Source organism: Octopus sinensis, linkage group LG1, assembly GCF_006345805.1.
Source record: "Octopus sinensis linkage group LG1, ASM634580v1, whole genome shotgun sequence".
In the NCBI taxonomy this organism is placed as follows: domain Eukaryota; kingdom Metazoa; phylum Mollusca; class Cephalopoda; order Octopoda; family Octopodidae; genus Octopus; species Octopus sinensis.
In genome coordinates, this window is record NC_042997.1 from 144,405,736 (window position 1) to 144,426,731 (window position 20,996).

The 20,996-nt window shown below is 32.8% G+C and overlaps 1 protein-coding gene across 5 annotated transcripts in view; it reads left to right on the plus strand.

Annotated features, from left to right (window-relative positions):
• The window catches only part of LOC115214842, a 206,426-nt gene that overhangs the window by 151,374 nt on the left and 34,056 nt on the right, over window positions 1-20,996 (plus strand). For all 5 annotated transcript variants that reach the window (XM_036505572.1, XM_029783879.2, XM_036505575.1 and 2 more), the window contains 3 exons: window positions 2,363-2,454; window positions 10,287-10,340; window positions 18,378-18,456. In XM_036505572.1, coding sequence (XP_036361465.1) covers window positions 2,363-2,454; window positions 10,287-10,340; window positions 18,378-18,456 — 225 coding nt within the window. The remainder of the gene's footprint in view (window positions 1-2,362; window positions 2,455-10,286; window positions 10,341-18,377; window positions 18,457-20,996) is intronic.

The window sequence follows — 20,996 nt, forward strand, 5'->3', positions numbered from 1 at the left end:
TCGATCTTAAACTGATATGCTTATTTTGTGGTAAATGTGGCCACATTAACACAAATTCTGAGTCAACAACCTGTAACAAACTCTTGATTCTCAGTTGAGGCTATTGTTCCATTTATGTTCCTAATTCCTTTGGAAAAGATGTGAACATTACTGCTTACCTAACATTCTCCTCTATAGAACAGATGTTTATTGTAAGAAGGCAATGATTTGCATTGTCAATTGCCTAATCAAACTTTATAGCGAATGAATCTAAGAGATCTCTTTAAGAGTTCCTACATGGCAAATAGACCTGATTTCTGTTTTGTTTTGTGAGAAATTCTTTCACTTGCAGGAACTACCCTACAGCTATTGATTCTTATCTGATGTGGATTGTATTATATAATCCATAATCACGGTAAAAGCTTAGTGTTTGCTGAAGTTTCTTGATCATCTGACCATCTTCATCCTCAGCTTGTTATAAACAAAATTGTACATTCTTATTTTTGTCCTGTATTCATTCCAAATTAGCTGTCTGCTTACTTCATACCTTTATTTTTGGAACACCTGCCAGTATTTTCATATTCTTTCTCATTAGTTTTTTTTTTTCTCTTCGCTTTTATTGAAGCGAACTATTTGAAATATTCTTAATGTTACTAATGTTACGAATTTAGTATATATTTCTGATTTCTATTTTAAACATTTACTTCTTTCACATAGATCTTATTTTAGACTATATCTGCACTGAAAATTAAACTAAAAAGTTGTATAGAAGAAAGCTACAAAAGCAATTTCGTCTTTGGGAATGTAATCTCATTGAGTGTGCGTGTATGCATCTAATGCACACACATATATATATATATATATATATATATTTATATAGCTATATAGCTCACTTGTGTTCTTTTGGGATTAGAACATCAGCTAATAGAATGCTTTTATTAGAAACAACTGAAATAAAATAGCCAGAAATGAACACAGGATTCACACCTAAACTTCTCTGAATTTTCTTTCATGCTAATCTAACATCATGGCTGATTAAGATGGTCTTAATGTAAAAGTATGCTTATTTTTGTTTGCATCTTCAATTTGTATTTTTTATTTTTGTTACAAGCCATTAAATCCTAGTTAATTTCTCACATTTTTTATTTTTATTTTTCATCTGTTTCTAGAAGGTAATTATCTTACAGTTCTGTTATTAGCTACTTATTTTCAAGCAAGGCTTTTTTAAATTTACTCATTTTATAGATGTCTTTTTTTTATCTCTTTATTTGTTCATTTATTTTTCAGTTCCTTCATAATCAAAGAACTCTTGAGCATTTTATTTATTTTGCTTTCTAAGCTTTTCATAGCAGTAGCAGTAGATTTTCCTCAATTTTGTAGCATGACCATTTGTTCACATTTTATATTTCTCTTTGTTCTGCTTTCATCAATAGTTATTCATGGTCATGTACTTGTATCAAAGATGAAAAGCTTACGTGTATAAAATAGTTTTGTTTTGGTGTTTTAGATTCAAGCCTGTGCTTAATAGGATCTTCTTACTGTCTTAACCCACATATACCCCTGGTTGCGTTTTCACAATGCAAAACCTGCTCCTACTTGTTTGGACATGAACTCGCCAGCAAGCATCTGACTGAACATATGAAATAGCTAACAGTTGCATACTGTCCTTCTCTTCCAAATTGTCAAAGCCTACCATAACGTTTAATCTAAATACAGTGAAATTTTAAGATTTTATTTCATGGGCATATATGGGTTAATAACTAAAATATCTTGCTCAAACTAATAAAAATATTAGGAGGTATCAACCATACCATATATTCCTTGACTGATGCTAAAATATAGGAAAATAAGTCTGAATTAAAAAGAAATACCAATATAGTTTGATGTCAGTGACCTCATTAATTCTAGACTGATTTGTCTCTCCCATTAAATCCAACTTTATATTCACTCTTTATCTCTAGTTCTCAGCCGTTACCTTTCACCTTTTTCTCTTCAATTTTTCTTTTCCAAGTTCTACTTTGAAATTTTTTTTCCCCAAGTAAAGAACCCAGCTTTTTTATTCCATTATCTTGAAATATAATTGTCTTTGACACATTTATGTTGACCAAAATATTGTTAAAGACATGAAATAAATTTGGCTTGAAAAATTAATTCTATTTCCATTTGAGTTTCTGCTTCAGTTTTTCAAAATATTCCTGCTGCAACAGCAAAGTTTAAATTTCTACACTTACCCAAATTGCCCCAGTTAAGATTTTAAGTTTGCAAGAAAATATGTTGACCTTCAATGTTTAAAATGTATCTTCATATTTTATATCTTGACAAATCTGTTACATTCTTTCAACAAAATATTTTCTATTATATTTCATTTCTTTAAAATTTCCAGTATTCCTTGGTGGTTCCTGTAATCCGACAACTTGGCGTTCTGATTGTGCTGTCCCATATTTAGAAAAACAAGGTATCAGCTATTTCAACCCGGTAGGTAACATTAGACTGTTTTGTTTCACTATTCTTCTCATTTTGGCTCTGTCCATTGATGTTGGTAGGTAATCTGCAGTTAATACAGCTACAAGTAACCAACCGGATGAATGAGATTATCATCTGGCCACTTCAAAGTACATCTGATGACTTGGTTTTGTTTCTTAGTATGAACTTTATTGCATCAACAGGCTGAATAGAATTAATGGTCTGTTTATTTACTGTTTATAACTGTTAACTAGTTCTTCTATAAGGAAAGGGTTTCTTGAACAATAAAATAATTATTGCATCCAACCAACAGTTAACCCTTTAGCATTTAGATTACTCTGTAAAATGTAATTCTAATTTATTCACAGTGGTTTGAACTGTGCATTATCATACATGTAGGCATGGCTGTGTGGTAAGAAGCTTGCTTCCCAACCACATGGTTCTGGGTTCAGTACCTCTGAATGACACCTTGGGCAAATGTCTTCTAAGCCTCAGGCCAACCAAAGCCTTGTGAGTAGATTTGGCAGACAGAAACTGAAAGAAGCCCATCATATGTAGATATTTGTGTGTCTGTTTGTCCCCCACCCCCATCACTTGACAACCAATGTTGGTGTGTTTATGTCCCTGTGATTTAGCAGTTCGGCAAAGGAGACTGATAGAATAAGTACTAGGCTTACAAAAAATAAGTCCTGGGGTCGATTTGTTTGACTGAAGGCAGTACTCCAGCATGACCACATTCAAATGACTGAAACAAAAGAATATCATGTGGCTTTGAGAATTCAATGTGACTTAATTTTTTTTTAGAATGGCATTGTATGGTAGGTGTGAAAGGCCAAATTGATCTAGTTTGAACATAAAACAGAATATTTTGGCTGGATATTGCTAGGTTAAGAAAGAAATACCCAAAACCTGTAAAAGAAAAACTGTATTTTTATGAACCACAGAAACCTTTATTTTGAAAACTCAACTGAACCTTAAGGGAAGGATTAGAATTGGGAACTTGTTACCTATTATTCTCACTGGAATTATTTTTTTGGCTTCTGCTTAAACTTCCAATAACAGCTTTTCAGGTTTTTAATGATATATTTTTGCATTGAAAGTAGTAAAGACTGTTCTATTAGTTGTTGGTGTCTAAATAAATAGTATTGCACAAAAAAAGAAAATTGGTTCACCCAGTTGTAAGCTAAATTGAAGCTGTTAAAAGCAAAGCAACAATATATGACTAAAATTTTTAATGTGTATAAGGAACCCTCGTGTACAAGGAACCCCCTAATTTTTGGGGCTTAAAATTTGGAAAAAGGTTTTGTAAAGGATTATGATACTATCCATGTATAAGAAACTCCTATACTTCTTTATCCTAATTTTTGACAAAAAAGGGTTCCTTATACACATAAAAATATGGTATATATGTTAGACATATAATCCATAATTTATTGGCTGACTTATTACAGACGAAAAAATGTCTTTGAGTAAGAAATTCTATTTCATTTCTAAGTTGGTTTCAATTTTGTAAAATATTCCCCTTCTGAGAACAAATTACAATTGCTAAATTTTTAAAACCATCAATTGTCTCTTATAAAATACCAAGACCGGAATCTTATACAACCTCTCGAAATAGTTATAATAATTCTTTCTTCTGTAGGCATATAGCTTGGAATTTTGGGGAGAGGGCTAGTTGATCATAGCTACCCTAGTGCTCTGCTGTTATTTTATTGACCCCAAAATGATGAAAGGCAAAGTTGACCTGAGCAGAGTTTGAACTCAGAATGTAATCAGTCAGAAATCTGACAAAGCATTTTTCCCTGCATGCTGATGATTCTGCCCGCTTGCCACTTTCAATGATTTAAAATTTTGGCACAAGGCCAGCTGCTTCAAAGGAGTGGGTAATTCAATTACATCAAACCCCCAGTTTACAGCTGGTACGTAATTTATCAACCTCAGAATGGAATGCAAATTCAAGTTCAACAGAATTTGAACCCATCTATGTGAAATGTCAGAACTGTTGCCAAGCAGTCATAATTCTACCAGCTTGCTACCTTTGTAATAATAATAATTATTATTATGACAATAATAATAATAATACTTCATGAAGATCATTAACATTTGACTTTTGCTTAGAGGCAATTGTTAATGTATTTCTAGCACATTGTTAATTTCATAGTTGGTGCTTCTGCTTCTCCATTCTCTGCATTAGTTTCTCCCCCCACCCACCCAATAACATTTTGTTGTAAATGTTAGATTTAATATGATAATCCAACAACCACACAAAGAAAAAAAAACAAAATCTTCAAAGTAAAAGTTGTTGGCTGTGTACAGTGAACTCTGGAAATTTCTATTTGATTAAATATCATTCCATTCAATATCTAAATAGTAAATGGGAAAATGGACAGATGATGATATAACAGATATGTGGAAATACTGAAGCATTGTTATAGAAATATAAGCAAAGAGGGGGGGAAAAAGAAAAAAACCTATTCATTTCTTGATTAGGTCTTGTTAAAGCCAGTGTTGAATACGTTTTTGTAGTAGCTTTCCTCTTTGAATTAACTTGGTCGACAACAATGTCTTTTCCTGTCGCATTGTTTTCAACAGTCTTCAGTCAGTTTTTCTTATACTCTTCTCAGGAAGGAACAAGCCTGAATCTGAAGAAAAAATAATAGCAATTGAATTTCCTTAAAAACATTTATTCTGTATTCTATGATAATTAGTTTAGAGCAAGCTGAGATATTTATTACAATTATCTATATAGGTGCTGACATGGCTGTGCAGTTAAGCTTGCTTTGCATCTACTGGGTTTTGGGTTCAGACCCACTGTGCAGCATCTTGGATTTTTATCTGCTACTATACCATGGGTCAAACGATGCCTTGTGAATGAATTTAGTAGACAGTGTGGGAGCCTGTGTGTGTGTGGTTGTCCCCCACTACTGCTTGACAACCTGTGTTGGTTTGTTTACATCCCATAACTAAGCAATTTGGCAAAAGAGACTGTTAGAATAAGTACCAGACTTAAGTACTGGTGTCGATTTGTTCAACTAAACTGTCAGTGTCCCAGCATGGCCACAGTCTGATGACTGAAACAAGTAAAAGATAAATTACATTTAAACTACATATTTAATATCAGTTTTTTTTTTTATTAATTAGCATTCATAGTATTTTAATCGTTGTAATTTCCTTTTGGAGTTGGTATATCATTGAAAAAAAAAAAAAGACCTTAGCTTTCTTTTCAGTTTTAAAATGAAACTTTATAATTACATAATCTCGAGGTCTTAGAAAACAAACATTTTAATAAACCTGTTTACAGAATTTGTGAAGTTGATTTTGATGCTGGAGTGAGCTATTTGTCTGGATGCCTTTAAATTTAATAATCTTGTAAATTTTCCACTCCAAGAGGCCTATCATTTAAACTTTGACAGGAAGTGCAATTTTTTGTTTGTTAAAATTTATAAAACAAAGAAAACTAAGTTGAATATCATACGAAGTTAATACATTGTTTTTCTCTAAACACTTGACTTACGTGAGCCAGCTGAACTTCTAACAAATTTTTTTTTCTACTTCTCCTGTCATTGCCTTCTTCTGCTTTTCCTAATCTCATTGTCTTCTGCTTCACATTTCTCCAAATATTTGTATTTTATTTTGTTCATCTCTCTGGAAATGTTGTCATTCATTTAAAGTTCACTCTTTCTTTATTGACATTTTCTCTTCACTGAATCATTATTACTGGTGAAATGTTGATACACTTTGATTACTTCCTAGAATGTCATTCTGAAAGTAAAAGAGATAAAAATAACTTTTTCTTTTTTAATTCTAAATATTCTCAGATAATCATGTTTTATTCCAAATAATTTTTACATAAGTCTTTCTGCAAAATACGTATTCATTTTATTGACAAATATTACTTAAGTTTGAGCAACCAGACAAAGTTTAAGTCATAATCATTTGAATATCTGTTTTCCATGTTGGCAGAGCTCTGGATGGATATTCAATACATACCATTTGTATTGATCTAGTGTTCTCATTAACAGTGCACAATATTCTGAAATTTAAGATTATTTCCTTCTATATTTTTATCTTTATTGGTTTTCCTTCTTGAATACTTCTCCCTGTCAGTATGTGTATCTATCTATCTATGTATGTATGTGTGTGTAATATCTATCTATCTATCTATCTATATATATATATATATATATATATATATATATATTGTCTTTGTTAGTTTTTGCTATCCAGCAGGTTGCTTATATTTTCGTATGTCAACAATTAGTGCAGCATCTTCTCTTGCTTATATTGCATATTTGCCCTTAATGTGCAACTACCTTTTCTGATGGATGAGGATGGACATTAGCCATTTTCCATAATATTAGCAAGGTATATTGGATTGGCGTTAGGAAGGGCATCCAGCTGTAGAAACTCTGCCAGATCTGACTGGGCCTGATGAAGCCTTCTGGCTTCACAGACCCCAGTTGAACCGTCCAACCCATGCTAGCATGGAAAACGGACGCTAAACGATGATGATGATGATGATGATATACTTCGATATTCTAAATTTTTGGATTTAGTTTTAGATAGATATTTTATTTTCTGTCTTGCAAGCTACTCAGCAACATCACTAGTGCTGATGGCTTGAAAAGAACCTAGTATTCTCTGTAAAGTGTTTAGCATAAGGAAGGGCATCCAGCCATTGAAATCCTGCCAAAGCTGTCACTGGAGCTCACTGGATATTGTCAAACAATCAAACCTACGACAGCATGGTAAAACAGACATCAAATGATTTTTAATATTGCTATGTCAACTAGACTGTCTTAGCAGCATTGTATGAATAGCTAATTTGAAAAATGTTTCCATAGAAATTGTATTTTACAATTTAGAATATATTTTCTTTTTTATTCTACTAATTCTAAGCAGATTTGTTGATATTCGAAAATTTTCAACAACTCTGATAAATTCTCTATAAAACTCCTTACACTGTTTTGATATTTCTGTTCTGTGAGTGTTGCTCTAATAGCTGTATTAATACTCTTTGGAATGGCATAAAACCACAAATTCCTTTTTTTTTCTTTCTCTACAAATGATATTTCTCGTGTGAAGTTTTAGCATTTGGGTCACTTTTAGCTGGAAGTGTCTGGTTACTTTATTTTTCTGCTTCAAATATATTCTACCCAAAGATAGGTGAATTCCCTGCCCTTTGTAAATTATTCTGTTTACTTAGTAATCTTGTTTGTTAATCTTATTGTTATTAAAGAGTTGTATGCTTTCTATGTTATTGCCAACCCTTTTTAATGACTTGGATGAACAGATACTGGTTTTATATCAAAATTGTATCTTTTTTTTCATCTTTAAATATTGTACAAATTTTCAATTCCTTATCCTTTTCCCCACCAAACTGATTAAGTACTGTAATAACCCATGTAATTTACACACTTTTTTTCACAAAAACAAAAATTTTAGGGGGGGTGTAAATTACATGAGTAGATTGTTTCCAGAACTTTTTTTAGAATTTTTGTTGAAAAATGAGGTACAAATGTAAACACTCATATGGGAAGTTGACTCATTTAATGTCAGAATAGATTTTTACAGAAAAAATGAGGTTGACTTTTATTTATGCTGGACAGTATAATGCTTACTTTTTCTGTATAAATTGACTAAAACCATTAAATGGTTAATTACTTTTTGAAGTTTGACATTCATTCTGGTAATCATGGTCTGGGCCATATTTTACATTACTTGGAGTTTCTACCTATCACAATGAAGCTCAGCAATTTCCTTAAATAGATCAGTTTTTCTCTGCTTAAGAAGTCTAGCTTGTGTTTACCTCCAGAAAGCTATTGGTCACTTTCTCCATGTTAGGACAATGAAATTCATCACTGCTACTAGCCCTTACTGCACCTAACATAATTCATCCTTGTGCTTGTAAACTCACTAAGTGAATATATGACTTAGCATTCCTACAGCAACCTTCATTTACCTTATACGATGTTTAATGTCATTTCACATTCATGTTGAATTATACAGCAATCTTATGTTTTCTTCATAGAACACTTGTAATGTATGTATTATCAGTTCTTTTGGTATAGTAGATTTTTGCTATTCTTGTTTAGGTCTCCTCACAGACTTGTATATTCTAACAAGTTGCTTCTTAAATTTCGCACCTCTTTTGTTCAGTAAACAGTGAGGTAAACTTGCAAAGCTGTTTATTTTCTCCTTTCAATTTTTAATGCTTATTTTAGCAGGTTACCAAACTATCAGTTTGGTTTCCTGGCTAAAATGGTAATGACAAATTTTAAAGTTTGCTTGACATTTTATAAGTGTGAAAGTGATTAAAATTTCGATACTCTGTTTCAAAGGTTCCGACAAGAATAGGCAAAAAATCTGAGCTTGAGACAAGACACTTTCAAGCAATCAGAATTCTGTTTACATAATCAGTTTGATTGGTCACCTTCCTCTGTTGGTTGAGTAAAGTGTCATCCAAGCTGATGTTTATTGGCAATTAAACTTAATTTGCAACACTAGTGTGTATTTATCAGCTTTGTTTTTGTTAAGAATTATCAACAACTTTTCCTGTGATTGTGATTTGAAAAGACATACAGAAGTATGCTAAAGATCAGACATAATCTCTTGTGGGCAAGAAATGTAAAATAAAGTTTATTATAAACACAAACACTTTGTAATTTAATAGCTTTCAATGTGATACCTGTTAAACAGAAGTTATTTTTATTTAATGAAAATTTAATAAAATCTAATAAGTGAAATTATGCTAAATACAACTAAATTAAAAACCTTTTCCCCTTGGCCATATTGGCAATTTTGAAAACTTTTGGGTGCGAATTTTACATGAGTAGAAGCTTTTTTTAACAATTTTTATCCTGAAAGTCACCTGCGTAATTTACACAGGTGCACAAATTACATGGGTTTTTACAATAGTTTTCTAGACTGGCATTGATAAGATAGAGCTGATATGTATCTACTGAACTGAATTGTTTCTTCTATCTCTGCATCCTTAATTTTTTTTTTTTTTTTTGACCTGTTATTTTCATTAAAAAATAGCAAAAATGAGACCAAAAATAGAATATTTTAAACCTGTATTACGATATTAATTCTTAGTAACTTCTAACTTTATACACAAATATATATAAAAAGGGGTGTTGTTTTTCAGTCCTGAATCACCTGATGAGGTTACTTTATGGTCAGACATGACCAACCAGACATTTTCATAAACCCAGGAATACATTATCCATTATACCACTGCCTTTTTCTTTTCTTTAGGTGGTTGCAAGCTTTGAAGGAAATCTGGCTGTTATATCTTGTAGGTCAAATCTAGGAGTTTCATTTATTTCATTTTCCTTTATCAGATAATTTATTGTTTAGATATATTACTCTTTTATTTGTTTCAGTCATTTGACTCTGGCCATGCTAGAGCACCGCCTTTAGTCGAGCAAATCGACCCCAGGACTTATTCTTTGTAAGTCAAGTACTTATTCCATCGGTCTCTTTTGCCGAACCGCTAAGTTACGGGGACGTAAACACACCAGCATTGGTTGTCAAGTGATGTTGGGGGACAAGCACAAATATATACACGCACATACATGTATAGATACATATATATGACGGGCTTCTTTCAGTTTCCGTCTACCAAATTCACTCACAAGGCTTTGGTCAGCCTGAGGCTATAGTAGAAAACACCTGCCCAAGGTGCCACGCAGTGGGATTGAACCCGGAACCAATTGGTTCATAAGCAAGCTACTTACCACACAGCCACTCCTACACCTATATTCTTGATAATCTTGATCTAAACTGAGATAATATTGATAAAATTCAGCTAATAGATTTTTTTTTTCTCTTTTTACCAGCAAGTGGAAAAATGGGACGTCCATCAAATAGGAAAAGAACATGAGGCCAAAATGGTATGTAGGAAAATTTTTGTGAAGGCTTTTTTTTAAATCTATGAAAATGTGAAATGTTTTTCTTGCTTCATTAATCTTCTTTCATCCAAAATATTTTGAAACATTGACATAATCCTCAACATCTCTTAGAATAGATAAATCTACCTTTGAGTTTAAAGAAAAAATCCTTTAAAAAACAGTGATGTGTAAAGCAAGTATTTATGAAAGAATTGTCATCCTTTAACTCTGCTGGTGAAAGTAAATTTGACAAGCTAGTGGTTTTTCCCAAACATAAGAGACAGATTTTTATGGATTACTTCTAAAAATAAACTAGTGCCGTGATAAAGAATTGTGAAGAGACTAAGCAAAAGAGGGGTAGAAACAAAGTGAAGCAGTAAAAATTGTATGCTATCTTTATTTCTATCATGAAACTACTAAAGCAGGGGTGAGGAAACTTTTTAGTGTGACAGGCAAAATTTTCCAAAGAGAAAGGTCTGCTGGCAGATCACAAGTTCTAACTCTTATATCAGTGTAAATCTTGTATATATCTATGTATAATTCGATATACATTAATAAAGGTAAGTTTAAGACATTAAATTAATATGTAACATTTTCATTAACGCCACCTGAATTTGAGATGTTTGTATTACTTATGAGGTATTCTACATTTTTCAGCTAGAGTGTAGTTGTCTCAAGGGGGTGGTACAAACCTAGCAATATGTGTTTTATAGTGATGACAAAATTTTTATTCAGATGGCAATTACCAGACGATTTTCTGTTAGTCAAACCATTTTAAGTTGTAGCAGAAACACAACCTATGTTGCAAATAGGCATGCAAATGTATAAATTAAAAAATTTACCATATTTTATATATACAAGTATAGCAGCCTGCAGATGCAATAAACTGGGCTTGCGGGCACAATTGTACCTGCAGGTAAGGGTTTCACCATCCCTGTACTAAAGCTATACTTGTAAACCTGCAGTGTAGTAGTCAGGCAAGCAGAAAGAATGTATATAATCCTTGGGCAAATGTCTTCTACTATAGTCTCAGACTGACCAAAAGCATTGTCAGTGGATTTGAGATGGAAACTGAAAGAAGCCTGTCATATCTCTCTCTCTATCTATATATATATATATATACCTACACACACACACACACACACACACACACACACACACACACACACACACACACACACACACACACACACACACACACACACACACACACACACACACCCCTCTGATAGAATAAGTTCTAGGCTTAAAAAATTAAGTCCTGGGGTCGATTTGTTTGAAGGGGATGCTCCAGCATGGCTGCAGTCAAATGACTGAAACAAGAGTGTATATATATGATGGACTTTCCTGTCGTTAGATGACATGAGGGTTTGACAATTTCTTACCGAACAACTACACAAATGATTTGTTTAAGCTTGACATTACCTGTACAGGTGCTACAAGTTGGATGTTGAAATGGTCACAGAGCAATATGAAATGAAGTGTTTGCTCAAGAACACAACTCATTGCCCAGTCTGGGAATCGAACCCACAGTCTTGAGTGCATCGCCTTAACCACTAAGCCATGTGTCCCTATATATATACACACACACATATGCAGGCAGGTGTGACTGGGTGGTTAAAAGCTTGCTTCCCAGCTGCATAGGTTGGGGTTCAGTCTCATTGTGTAGAACATTGGATGTCTGCTAATACAACCCTGGGCCTACTAAGTCCTTGTGAGTGGATTTAGTTCATGGAAAGTACAAGAAGCCCGTTTTGTGTGTGTGTGTGTGTGTGTGTGTGTCTTTATATGTTGGTGTCTCCTTGTTTTGACATTACTTAATAGTTGTAAATGAAGGATGCTGCCATGCAAGCAATGTCCCCCATTTCCTATATTCTGGGAAAATGTGTCTGATCATGGAAATATATTACCTTACGTTACAGGTGAGGGTTGGTGACAAGAAGGGCATCATCTGGCCATAGAAAAATTTACTTCAATGAATTCTGTCTGAAAATATGATGCTTAAAACAATGATTTTATATAATCTTGTCATCTGCTTGTCATTTGGATCTGAGGATCAATTTTTCTTCCTGCATGAATATTTGGACCATTAATGCCAGTGGGGAATGTGGCTAATGAAGCCAATCTTCACATAAAACATGTGGTGGAATTGGCCACATGTGAATGTTGAAGTCAGTTGTGGTTGCTGCAGTCTGGCCTTCTGTTGCCATTGTCTCTCCTCCTCTTCTTTCTCTTTCAAACAATATTATGTTTTGTCGGTTGGTTACAGTCATCTCAAAAGCCACGGTGTCAAAGCTGGTGTGCTTCAGAATTGACTTTAGCTCATCTTTGTAGTGTTGAAGATCTCTTCTTTGTCTTTTTCCAGTTCACAAGAGGGAGAGGGTACAGTGAAATTGCAATGGGTAGTGGAGTATTTAATATTTTAGATAATTCTTCAGAACTCGGTTCAAAGTCTCCCTTGACCAGAAATGGCCTGAACTCTTTGCATGAACACCACCCTGTACATAACTCCATGTCACCCTACATGGCCTTGCTTTTTGAGCCAAAAAAATTAACTAACTAAAGATGACAGAAGGTTAATAAAAAAAAAATGCAGTTTTACATCCTCCATTTGAAAAACTGGTAGCAGCTGAGGGGAATACAAGACCGGCAAGCTACACATGTAGACAGGAAGTAGTGAGAGGGAGAAAGAAAGAGAAAGAGAAGCAGGAAAAGGTGAGATGGTGGGTAGATTTAAAATGAGAGGGGATTTGAAGGATAAGAATGGGTTACTTGAACTAAGATTTAGTTGAAAGAAAAATGTTCATTTAAACCTGTTGTGAATATGAAACATTGCTCCTTCCTCTTCTTTGAGTATATGGATCCATGTGTGTGTGGAGATACTGCCCACTGTTTAATCTCTATATATATATAAACGGCAAAATGTCTGTGTGTGTGTGTCCTTTATACAAATCCACAATATTTCAGTTAGAGGGCTTGCACTTTCTATTGTCATTCAAAACCGTCCAAGGGTGGCCTTGCACATCTTTACATATCCCCAGTCACCCCGCAAAGCCATTAAAAAAATCAATAGAAGTGACTTTTCTATCCAAAACCCAATCAAAATGCACGAAAACTTGATACGCCAATTGAATGCCAGCTAGCTGTATGTGATTGGTCAGAGGTTTGGACAGTACTCGCATGTATGTGTGCATACATGCAGCTGTATATGCATGTACTAGCACTATGACTCAGCGTTGAGTAATAAAATGGCCTGTAATCTTGAAGCTCCATAGCGACCATCCATATACAACTTTGTAAAAGTATCTAACCACACCTTACATAACTGGTAGTTTTCAGTTTTAGAACATCATGTAACAAAAAGAAAAAGTCTTTAATTTTGCCAGAAACATGTTGGGGAAACGATGTTCGAAAAACGGTTTATATATTTCATGCTACTACACAATCTCATTAAGACACAGTAACTTGTTTAATTTGATGTCAACCAACAAATCCTCTCTGTACATAGTGTATATTATATCCGGTACATTGGCAAATAAAAGTAAAGTAATATATTTCTTCTTGCAATGACTGAATTAAAATGATGAATGATATCTTAGAATTTAAATCAAATTTTAAAAAAAAGGGGAAAAAAAAATCTAATTGAAGCATAAAATAAAAGAAAGAAACATCAAGCATTCTGTGTATTATCATGTTAAATCAGAATATGCATCAAATATGGGAAATTACATGAAATTGAGAAAACAGTGGATTGTAATTTGAATGAATTTTAGATACAGAATCTTTTCTTTGACATGTCTGTGACATGGAGAAGGCATTTTCTTTGAAAAATATACTTTTGCTTCGTGTTGCTGTTTTGTTTTATTATCAGTGTAACTCTGGGAATCAATCTAATGGAATGGAATATATCATTCTTATTAAATATAGTTTCTTTGAAATGGTCTTACCTACTTTGTCTTGGAACTAATAGGGGAATAAATGGCTATGTATGTATGTTTGTGTATGTATGTGTATATATATATGAAATGTTAATTTTACGGTTGGAATTTTAAGAATAACAAGACATTTACTGGTGGTGGTAGTGGTGAAATCTATGCTAAAAGTAAATTCAAATTTATTATGAGATTAGTTTTGACAGGAACTTCAATTTTTGCCTAACAGCTTATACAGACAGTTGTGTAATTTTTCTTTGTAATATTATATAGCAACAGAAGCAGTATTAATACCAAACAGCAATCTTGATATCCAACTTAATGTGGATGTTTTGTTAGAACACTGAGAGCCAAGTATTTGGTCTTCTAACAAAACCTCCATGTTCAGTTGGATATAAAGATTGCCTTCTCTCTCTTTTCTCTTCTCTCTCTCTCCCTGTGTGTGTGTGTGTGGGCATATAATGCACATTTCCCCCTAAATCTCAATCACCCAGCATCTTATATGTAAATTTTGTGGGTGGAGGCTAATTACTTGTTTTAATGCATTGAAAATTATTTTCCTGAGTATGCACTGTTGAAATTGGGATACATCTAATATGCTCATGCATTCTTTTGCCATCAAATATCCTTTGTATGTTTATGTACAAGGGGGTATTTGAAAGTTCCTGGCTTTGGGTAAAAGGAGGATCAGTTAATTATGATTTTATTTAGTATATTCTCCTCTCAGATTCATATTGCAGTGTTCTTTCAGTTTTCTATGCCCTGTAAAAGAACCAGGCCTTTTGCAATATCCTTAAAGCCAAGAACTTTTTGGCACCCCCCTCGTATGTATATAATATTGTAAGAGCTTTAAAAGCCTATTCTCATTTTAGCCCTAGACTGGGGTGAAGGAAAATTTCTCATCACTGGTTGAATAAGCTGTTAGGTGAAACTTGAAACCCCATGTACACACATGCACACAAGAAAAATCAAGTTTATCTGTTCATGATTTTCTTAACTTGAGAATAACTGCATAAACAATATGGTAAATAAGATACTTATAGAATTAAAATATTTTAATGCAAACATTTTGGTTATATAGATTAAATTCTTCAATTAGATTACTATAAAATAACTAGCAATGGGTCAAACATGTGAATTTTGTAAATATCCAATAATTGCCATTTGTTATGCAAATATTGTTTAAATTTCTGCATTTGTTTTCCATTAGGATTTTCAAAATTCAGTCACAGCTTCTGTCTTTATCCTTCCATATGTCAGTACTAATCTCTATGGGAAATTTCCAATAATTCAATAAGAACAACGCATTGCACTTATAGCATTCTTTTTAGATGTGTTTTCCAGGCACAGATCACTAAGATGCATCATATTTGAACACTGGCAGTACTGAGAGAAAACTTTAGCTTATTAACTATAACTCGCATTCAAATGATGTAACAGTAGGTGCAGGCATGGCTATGTGGTAAGAAGTTTGCTTCTCAACCACATGGTTCAAGGTTCAGTCCCATTTGCATGGCCCCTTGGGCAAGTTTCTTTTACTCTACTCTTGAGCTAACCAAAGTTTTGTTAGTGGATTTAGTTGAAGGGGTACTTAAATAAGCCTGTTTGTATTTGTGTGTGATTGTTTGTCCCTCACTCACTGCTTGATAAATGTCAGTGTGTTTGCATCTCCATACTTAGTAGTTTGGCAAAAGAGACTGATAGAATAAGTACCGGGCTTATTAGGGTAGTGTCCCAGCGTGGCTGCAGTCTAATGTCTGAAATAAGTAAGATATAAAAGATAACTGAGCCATATTAGATAAGCAATAACTTAGTCATATTAGCCATAACTTCTTTGCTGGGAACTTTTTTTTTCTTCATTCCAACCTGCTTGAGACTTTTCTGAATTTATTATACAAACTTATTGTTTTTAAGTGATCTGAATTAAAATTTTACATCAAAATTTCATTTTGTGTTTCAAATACTGATCTAATAATGACAAAGTAATTTCATTAAATTCTTCAGGATTTTCAAAATTGAAACAATGATAGTGTATTTCATCAGAAATGTGGTAACATAAGGGTTAATTATCTGGCCTGCTTATATATTAAATGTATATATATAGTTTTGATGAACCTTCATGTGACATGTCGTTTTATGATGACTTTCACGGATCAGTTTTAAGTATCTGGAAGAGTTGCATTTCAAAATGAGGTGCATCTTATTCATTTTATTTGTTTCTCAGTTTTGTGTGTTAACAAGAGTTTATCAAACAACATAACCTTTAATTTTTCTCCAATAAAATCACAGCTCATAAGAATGCCAAACTATATTAAGTAGATGGCGATTTTAGAAGAAACTGAATTGAACAGCTATATACTACCCAAAGAAATCATTTCTACCAATGGTTATATGAAAAATGCAATCTGCATATACTTAGAATTGAAAGCTGACCACTGTTGGCAAATATTCTGTTTTCTTGCAATAAAGGATTGGAATTACAATTGAGTTCTACAATTGTATTCAACATGGCCAATGCAGAAAACTCATTTCAACACACACACATGCATGCATACTGCTCACTCACTTTACAATTAGCATGTCAATGATATCACTTTGATATACACATTTGAAAATATTGTCTGAAAGACATGAAAAATATCCATATCAACCTTAGTTTAAATGAAAATTTGACTCAACAACCTTGGTTTTAGATATATCTTGCTAGCTATGGCTTTTATTTAACTGATATACCTCAGCATGAGATAATCAGACCATTAGATGAACTTTTCACTGGAAATCTATCAGTATTCTCTATAAACACTAATTAATCCCAATATACAGTAAATGTGTATTGTAAAATCCCTATTTTAAAGAGCCTATAAATTCTCTACAAACGAAGCAATGTAAAAAGAAATGAGTAGAATAACACATTAGATATATAAATAAACTAAAAAGCAATCTATAAAGTCTTTTTTAAAAACCACATACAAATCAAGTAAAGTCAAACAGCTACACAGTCTATTAATTGGAGCAAAAAGATTGTCTATAAAATCGACAAACTTTTCATGAAAAAATGAACATAAATCTGAATACATGCAATTACAAACTAGTATTAATGATTGCTGTGATAATATTTAAGTGTTCTCAAACTACAAAAGCTTAAACAATTGTCAGATGACCGATGTAATGTACAAATTCGGAAAACTGAAAGTGGCAAACATCATGACTATAACATTAAAATCAGATACACTTTTTATGCCAGCAGACTATATTTACAACAAAGCGGGCATTGAAACACATTACTTATTGAAAACTGAAACTAGACAGAAAAATTACTAGTTAAAACAATTATTTTACATAAAATACCTCTAAAGCTAGATTAGGCTTATCTTAATAGGACAACAGAATGCAACATTTAACATAGTTATAATATATACTAGCAGTATCGCCCGGCGTTGCTCGGGTTTGTTTCGACCCTTTAGAATTGGAATTTTTGAAAAGTAAAAATTTTGCATTATATAGGTTGTTATTCTCTTTAGGTGAACATTTTTCTGGTTGAAATACACTGAAAAATGGCGACACAGCAGTAAAAAAATGGTAAAAAAAAATAGGGCTTTTCATAGAAAAAAAACCCCACCTTTTTGATGTAAATAATTTTTGATGTTAACATGGTCCAATTTGAATTTTTTCTTCTACGGAAGGAAGAACAAGCCTTCTTCTATCATACTCTCAATTTTGGTCAACTTGCGCCACAGGGTCTCGGAGGAGATAGTGTTAATTGAAGGCTGCCAAACCTGCCATACACAGACAACTTCAGCTTTATATATATATATACATATATATAATATATATATATATATATATATATACATATATATATATATATATATATATATATATAAAGATTTAGCTGCTTCCACATTTATTGCTGATTCTGTCAGTTTAATATGAAGCGCCTGTACACGACTTCTCCACCTCTTGGTTTCAATGCATACATGCGATAAGATATTTTGGAGATTTTTTCCCCTTTTCTTTTTCATTGAGATCTTATTCAGAAATTGATGAATAGGTGTCTTTTTCTGCATCTCTGCTAATGTTTTCCTATTTTTCTCTTCTTTCTCTGTAGGCTTCGGAAGTGTTGTTGTTTGTCATTGATAACCGAACCCGTGCAAGTTCATCTTTGATTGAAATAGCTTATTCAGTTGGTATGTATATTTTACATTGTGCATTTACATAATTTACACACGCACACACACACACACACACACACACACACACTCTCTCTCTCTCTCACTCTTTCTCTCTGTCTCCCATCCCATTGTCTACATTTCATTATGCTCATCTATACCATGCTATATATGTTGCCATTAATGTAACCTTTTTCTGACTGTTAATGTAACTAAAACTAATACTGCATTCTACAATAGCAGAAACGGTAAATCCAAGTTCCATCCATTAATGAATCCACATTAAGCACTGAGTGTTTTACTGGCTCCACTACCATCGCATTGTCCCATGTTATTTTGCATTGTCCTTTATAAAATTGTATCCTATCAATGCACAAAACATAAACAAGAAAATTTTGATAAAACCTCAGGAGGCAGAAAAAGATACTGTATATACATATCTGTATGTGTACACACACTTTTACTTTTCCTAGGCAGTTCACTTGTAGCTATGATGCTGCCATATAATTTTATGTTTTGTGTCATTTCACCTATAACTTAAGAGTTCGATAAAGCTCCAAGCAGATCTAAAAGAGCTACACTGTAATTGCTAAACCTTTCTTTGCTTCATTAATTGGATCTACATCTCCAAATTCCCTGTAGTAATTTCTTAATAGATAATTTTGAATAAGTTTGTCTTACTCAACACTTTAGGTGTCTGCTATGTTTGGTTACTTTATTGCCAACTGAGTAACAGTGTTTCCTGGTGAACTACAATTTATGAAGTGACTGCTAAATTCTGATTGGTTCTGACACTGACAAGTTTGACTAATCAGCCTGAAAATATCTTGGAATGAAAGCTTGTCTGTATGTCATCTGGCTTATCAATCTTACATCATATAATAGCTAAACAGCTATCAAACTTTGATTTCTTCTCTCTCAAATGTACTTGTTAAAAGCTGTGTGAGAAAAGTACTGCAAATAATCAGAAATGCAGTGAACTTGTAATTAGTTTGTTGGATCCCAATTTTTAAACACAAACCTTCAGTAAATGCTTTTGTTTTGCAAATGTATGTAATATATAAATAGTATATTCATTATCTGAAATATTAAAATTCTTGCTCTGTTTTAGAGTATTTTTTAAGATCTGTTTCACTATAGTTTAATGTTAAGTAAAAATGTTGATATACAGATTATAAGGAGATAAGTTTTTATTGTTACATAAAGCCAACATGGAGATATACATACAAACAGTTCTTACTCAATGTACATAGTATGTGATATGCATGGTTTCACTTTAGCATGGTCTGGGTCAAAACAGATATATACATGCACAATAACCACTTACGCTCATTTCAATAAATGTTTATTTTCTTATACCATTTAAAAAAAGTATCTCTCTTGTTTTACATGGTTTTGATTTGCACCATGAGTGAAGGAACCAATTTACTGTGTAAAACAAGGGACAACAGTATAATACAAAATACATTCTAAAAAATTAGGTTATGGTAATTGCCAAAATTTTGTATTAAGCAAACATCAGTAGGCTTGTATTTTGTATTTAGTTAGAAGTTAGTACTTCTGATGACTATCACATCATATAATTTCACTGCCTAAATATGAATGACAGGTGACGCTCTTTTAAAAACGATTGCTTCCATTTCAATTTTAAACATCTGAAATTTGAAATGTCGTTAGAATTTACTTCCAAAAAATGGAAATTATTCATGACTGGAAATATTTTCCAAATCCTCTTTCTTTTTTTACCACTAAACCTTTTTGTTCCCCTTGTCCTGAGTTTCTCTTGCTCTTAAGGTCTTAATTACCATTTCATATTAATAATACTAACCCTTACTATACAGGAACCAAGTACACTGTTCTACGTATGTACTTAAGACACTGGATCAGAGTTAATTTGGTTCTTTTCTTTTTTTGCTTATTTGTTTTTTCTTTAGTAGGACACTTACTGGAATTCACAACATTTCATATGACCTAGTATGCACACTTAGTTATTATTGTGTACATAACTTGGGGATATCAATTTCAGCCAATTTTAACAACTTAATAAAGTGTCTGCATGTTAGTACACAAAAATTTAATCAGTGCAGTAAGGGTTAATCAAGATAGGTCTATCTTGTCAGGAATTGCAACCGATAGATCGTATCAGCTATTTGAAAAATAAACAATGGAATTGTAGTTTCCTTAGTTCAGCTAGATCAACTGCTGCCATCATCATCAGATAAGTCTATTCAGAGCTAGCCTTGGGCTACACTACGAAAAACTACGATAATCTAGGTAATAAATCTTAATAAATAACAATTCTTTGTTATCTCTTTAAAATTTTTCTGTCATTACCTTAACCATACTCCATTAACCTCATCATTCCAAGTACTTATTCCTTTAAGGCTAAATGCATCTCTTTATTTACTTCACAGTAAACTTTGACCGTTGATGCGGCAATGTTCAATGAAGAATTACTTACTGCAGTGAACTAATTCCTTTTACTGATATGTCATCTGATTGAACAGACTTAGTATAGGTTTCCCAACTGTGATAACCCTAGCTTTTTATTTTATTTT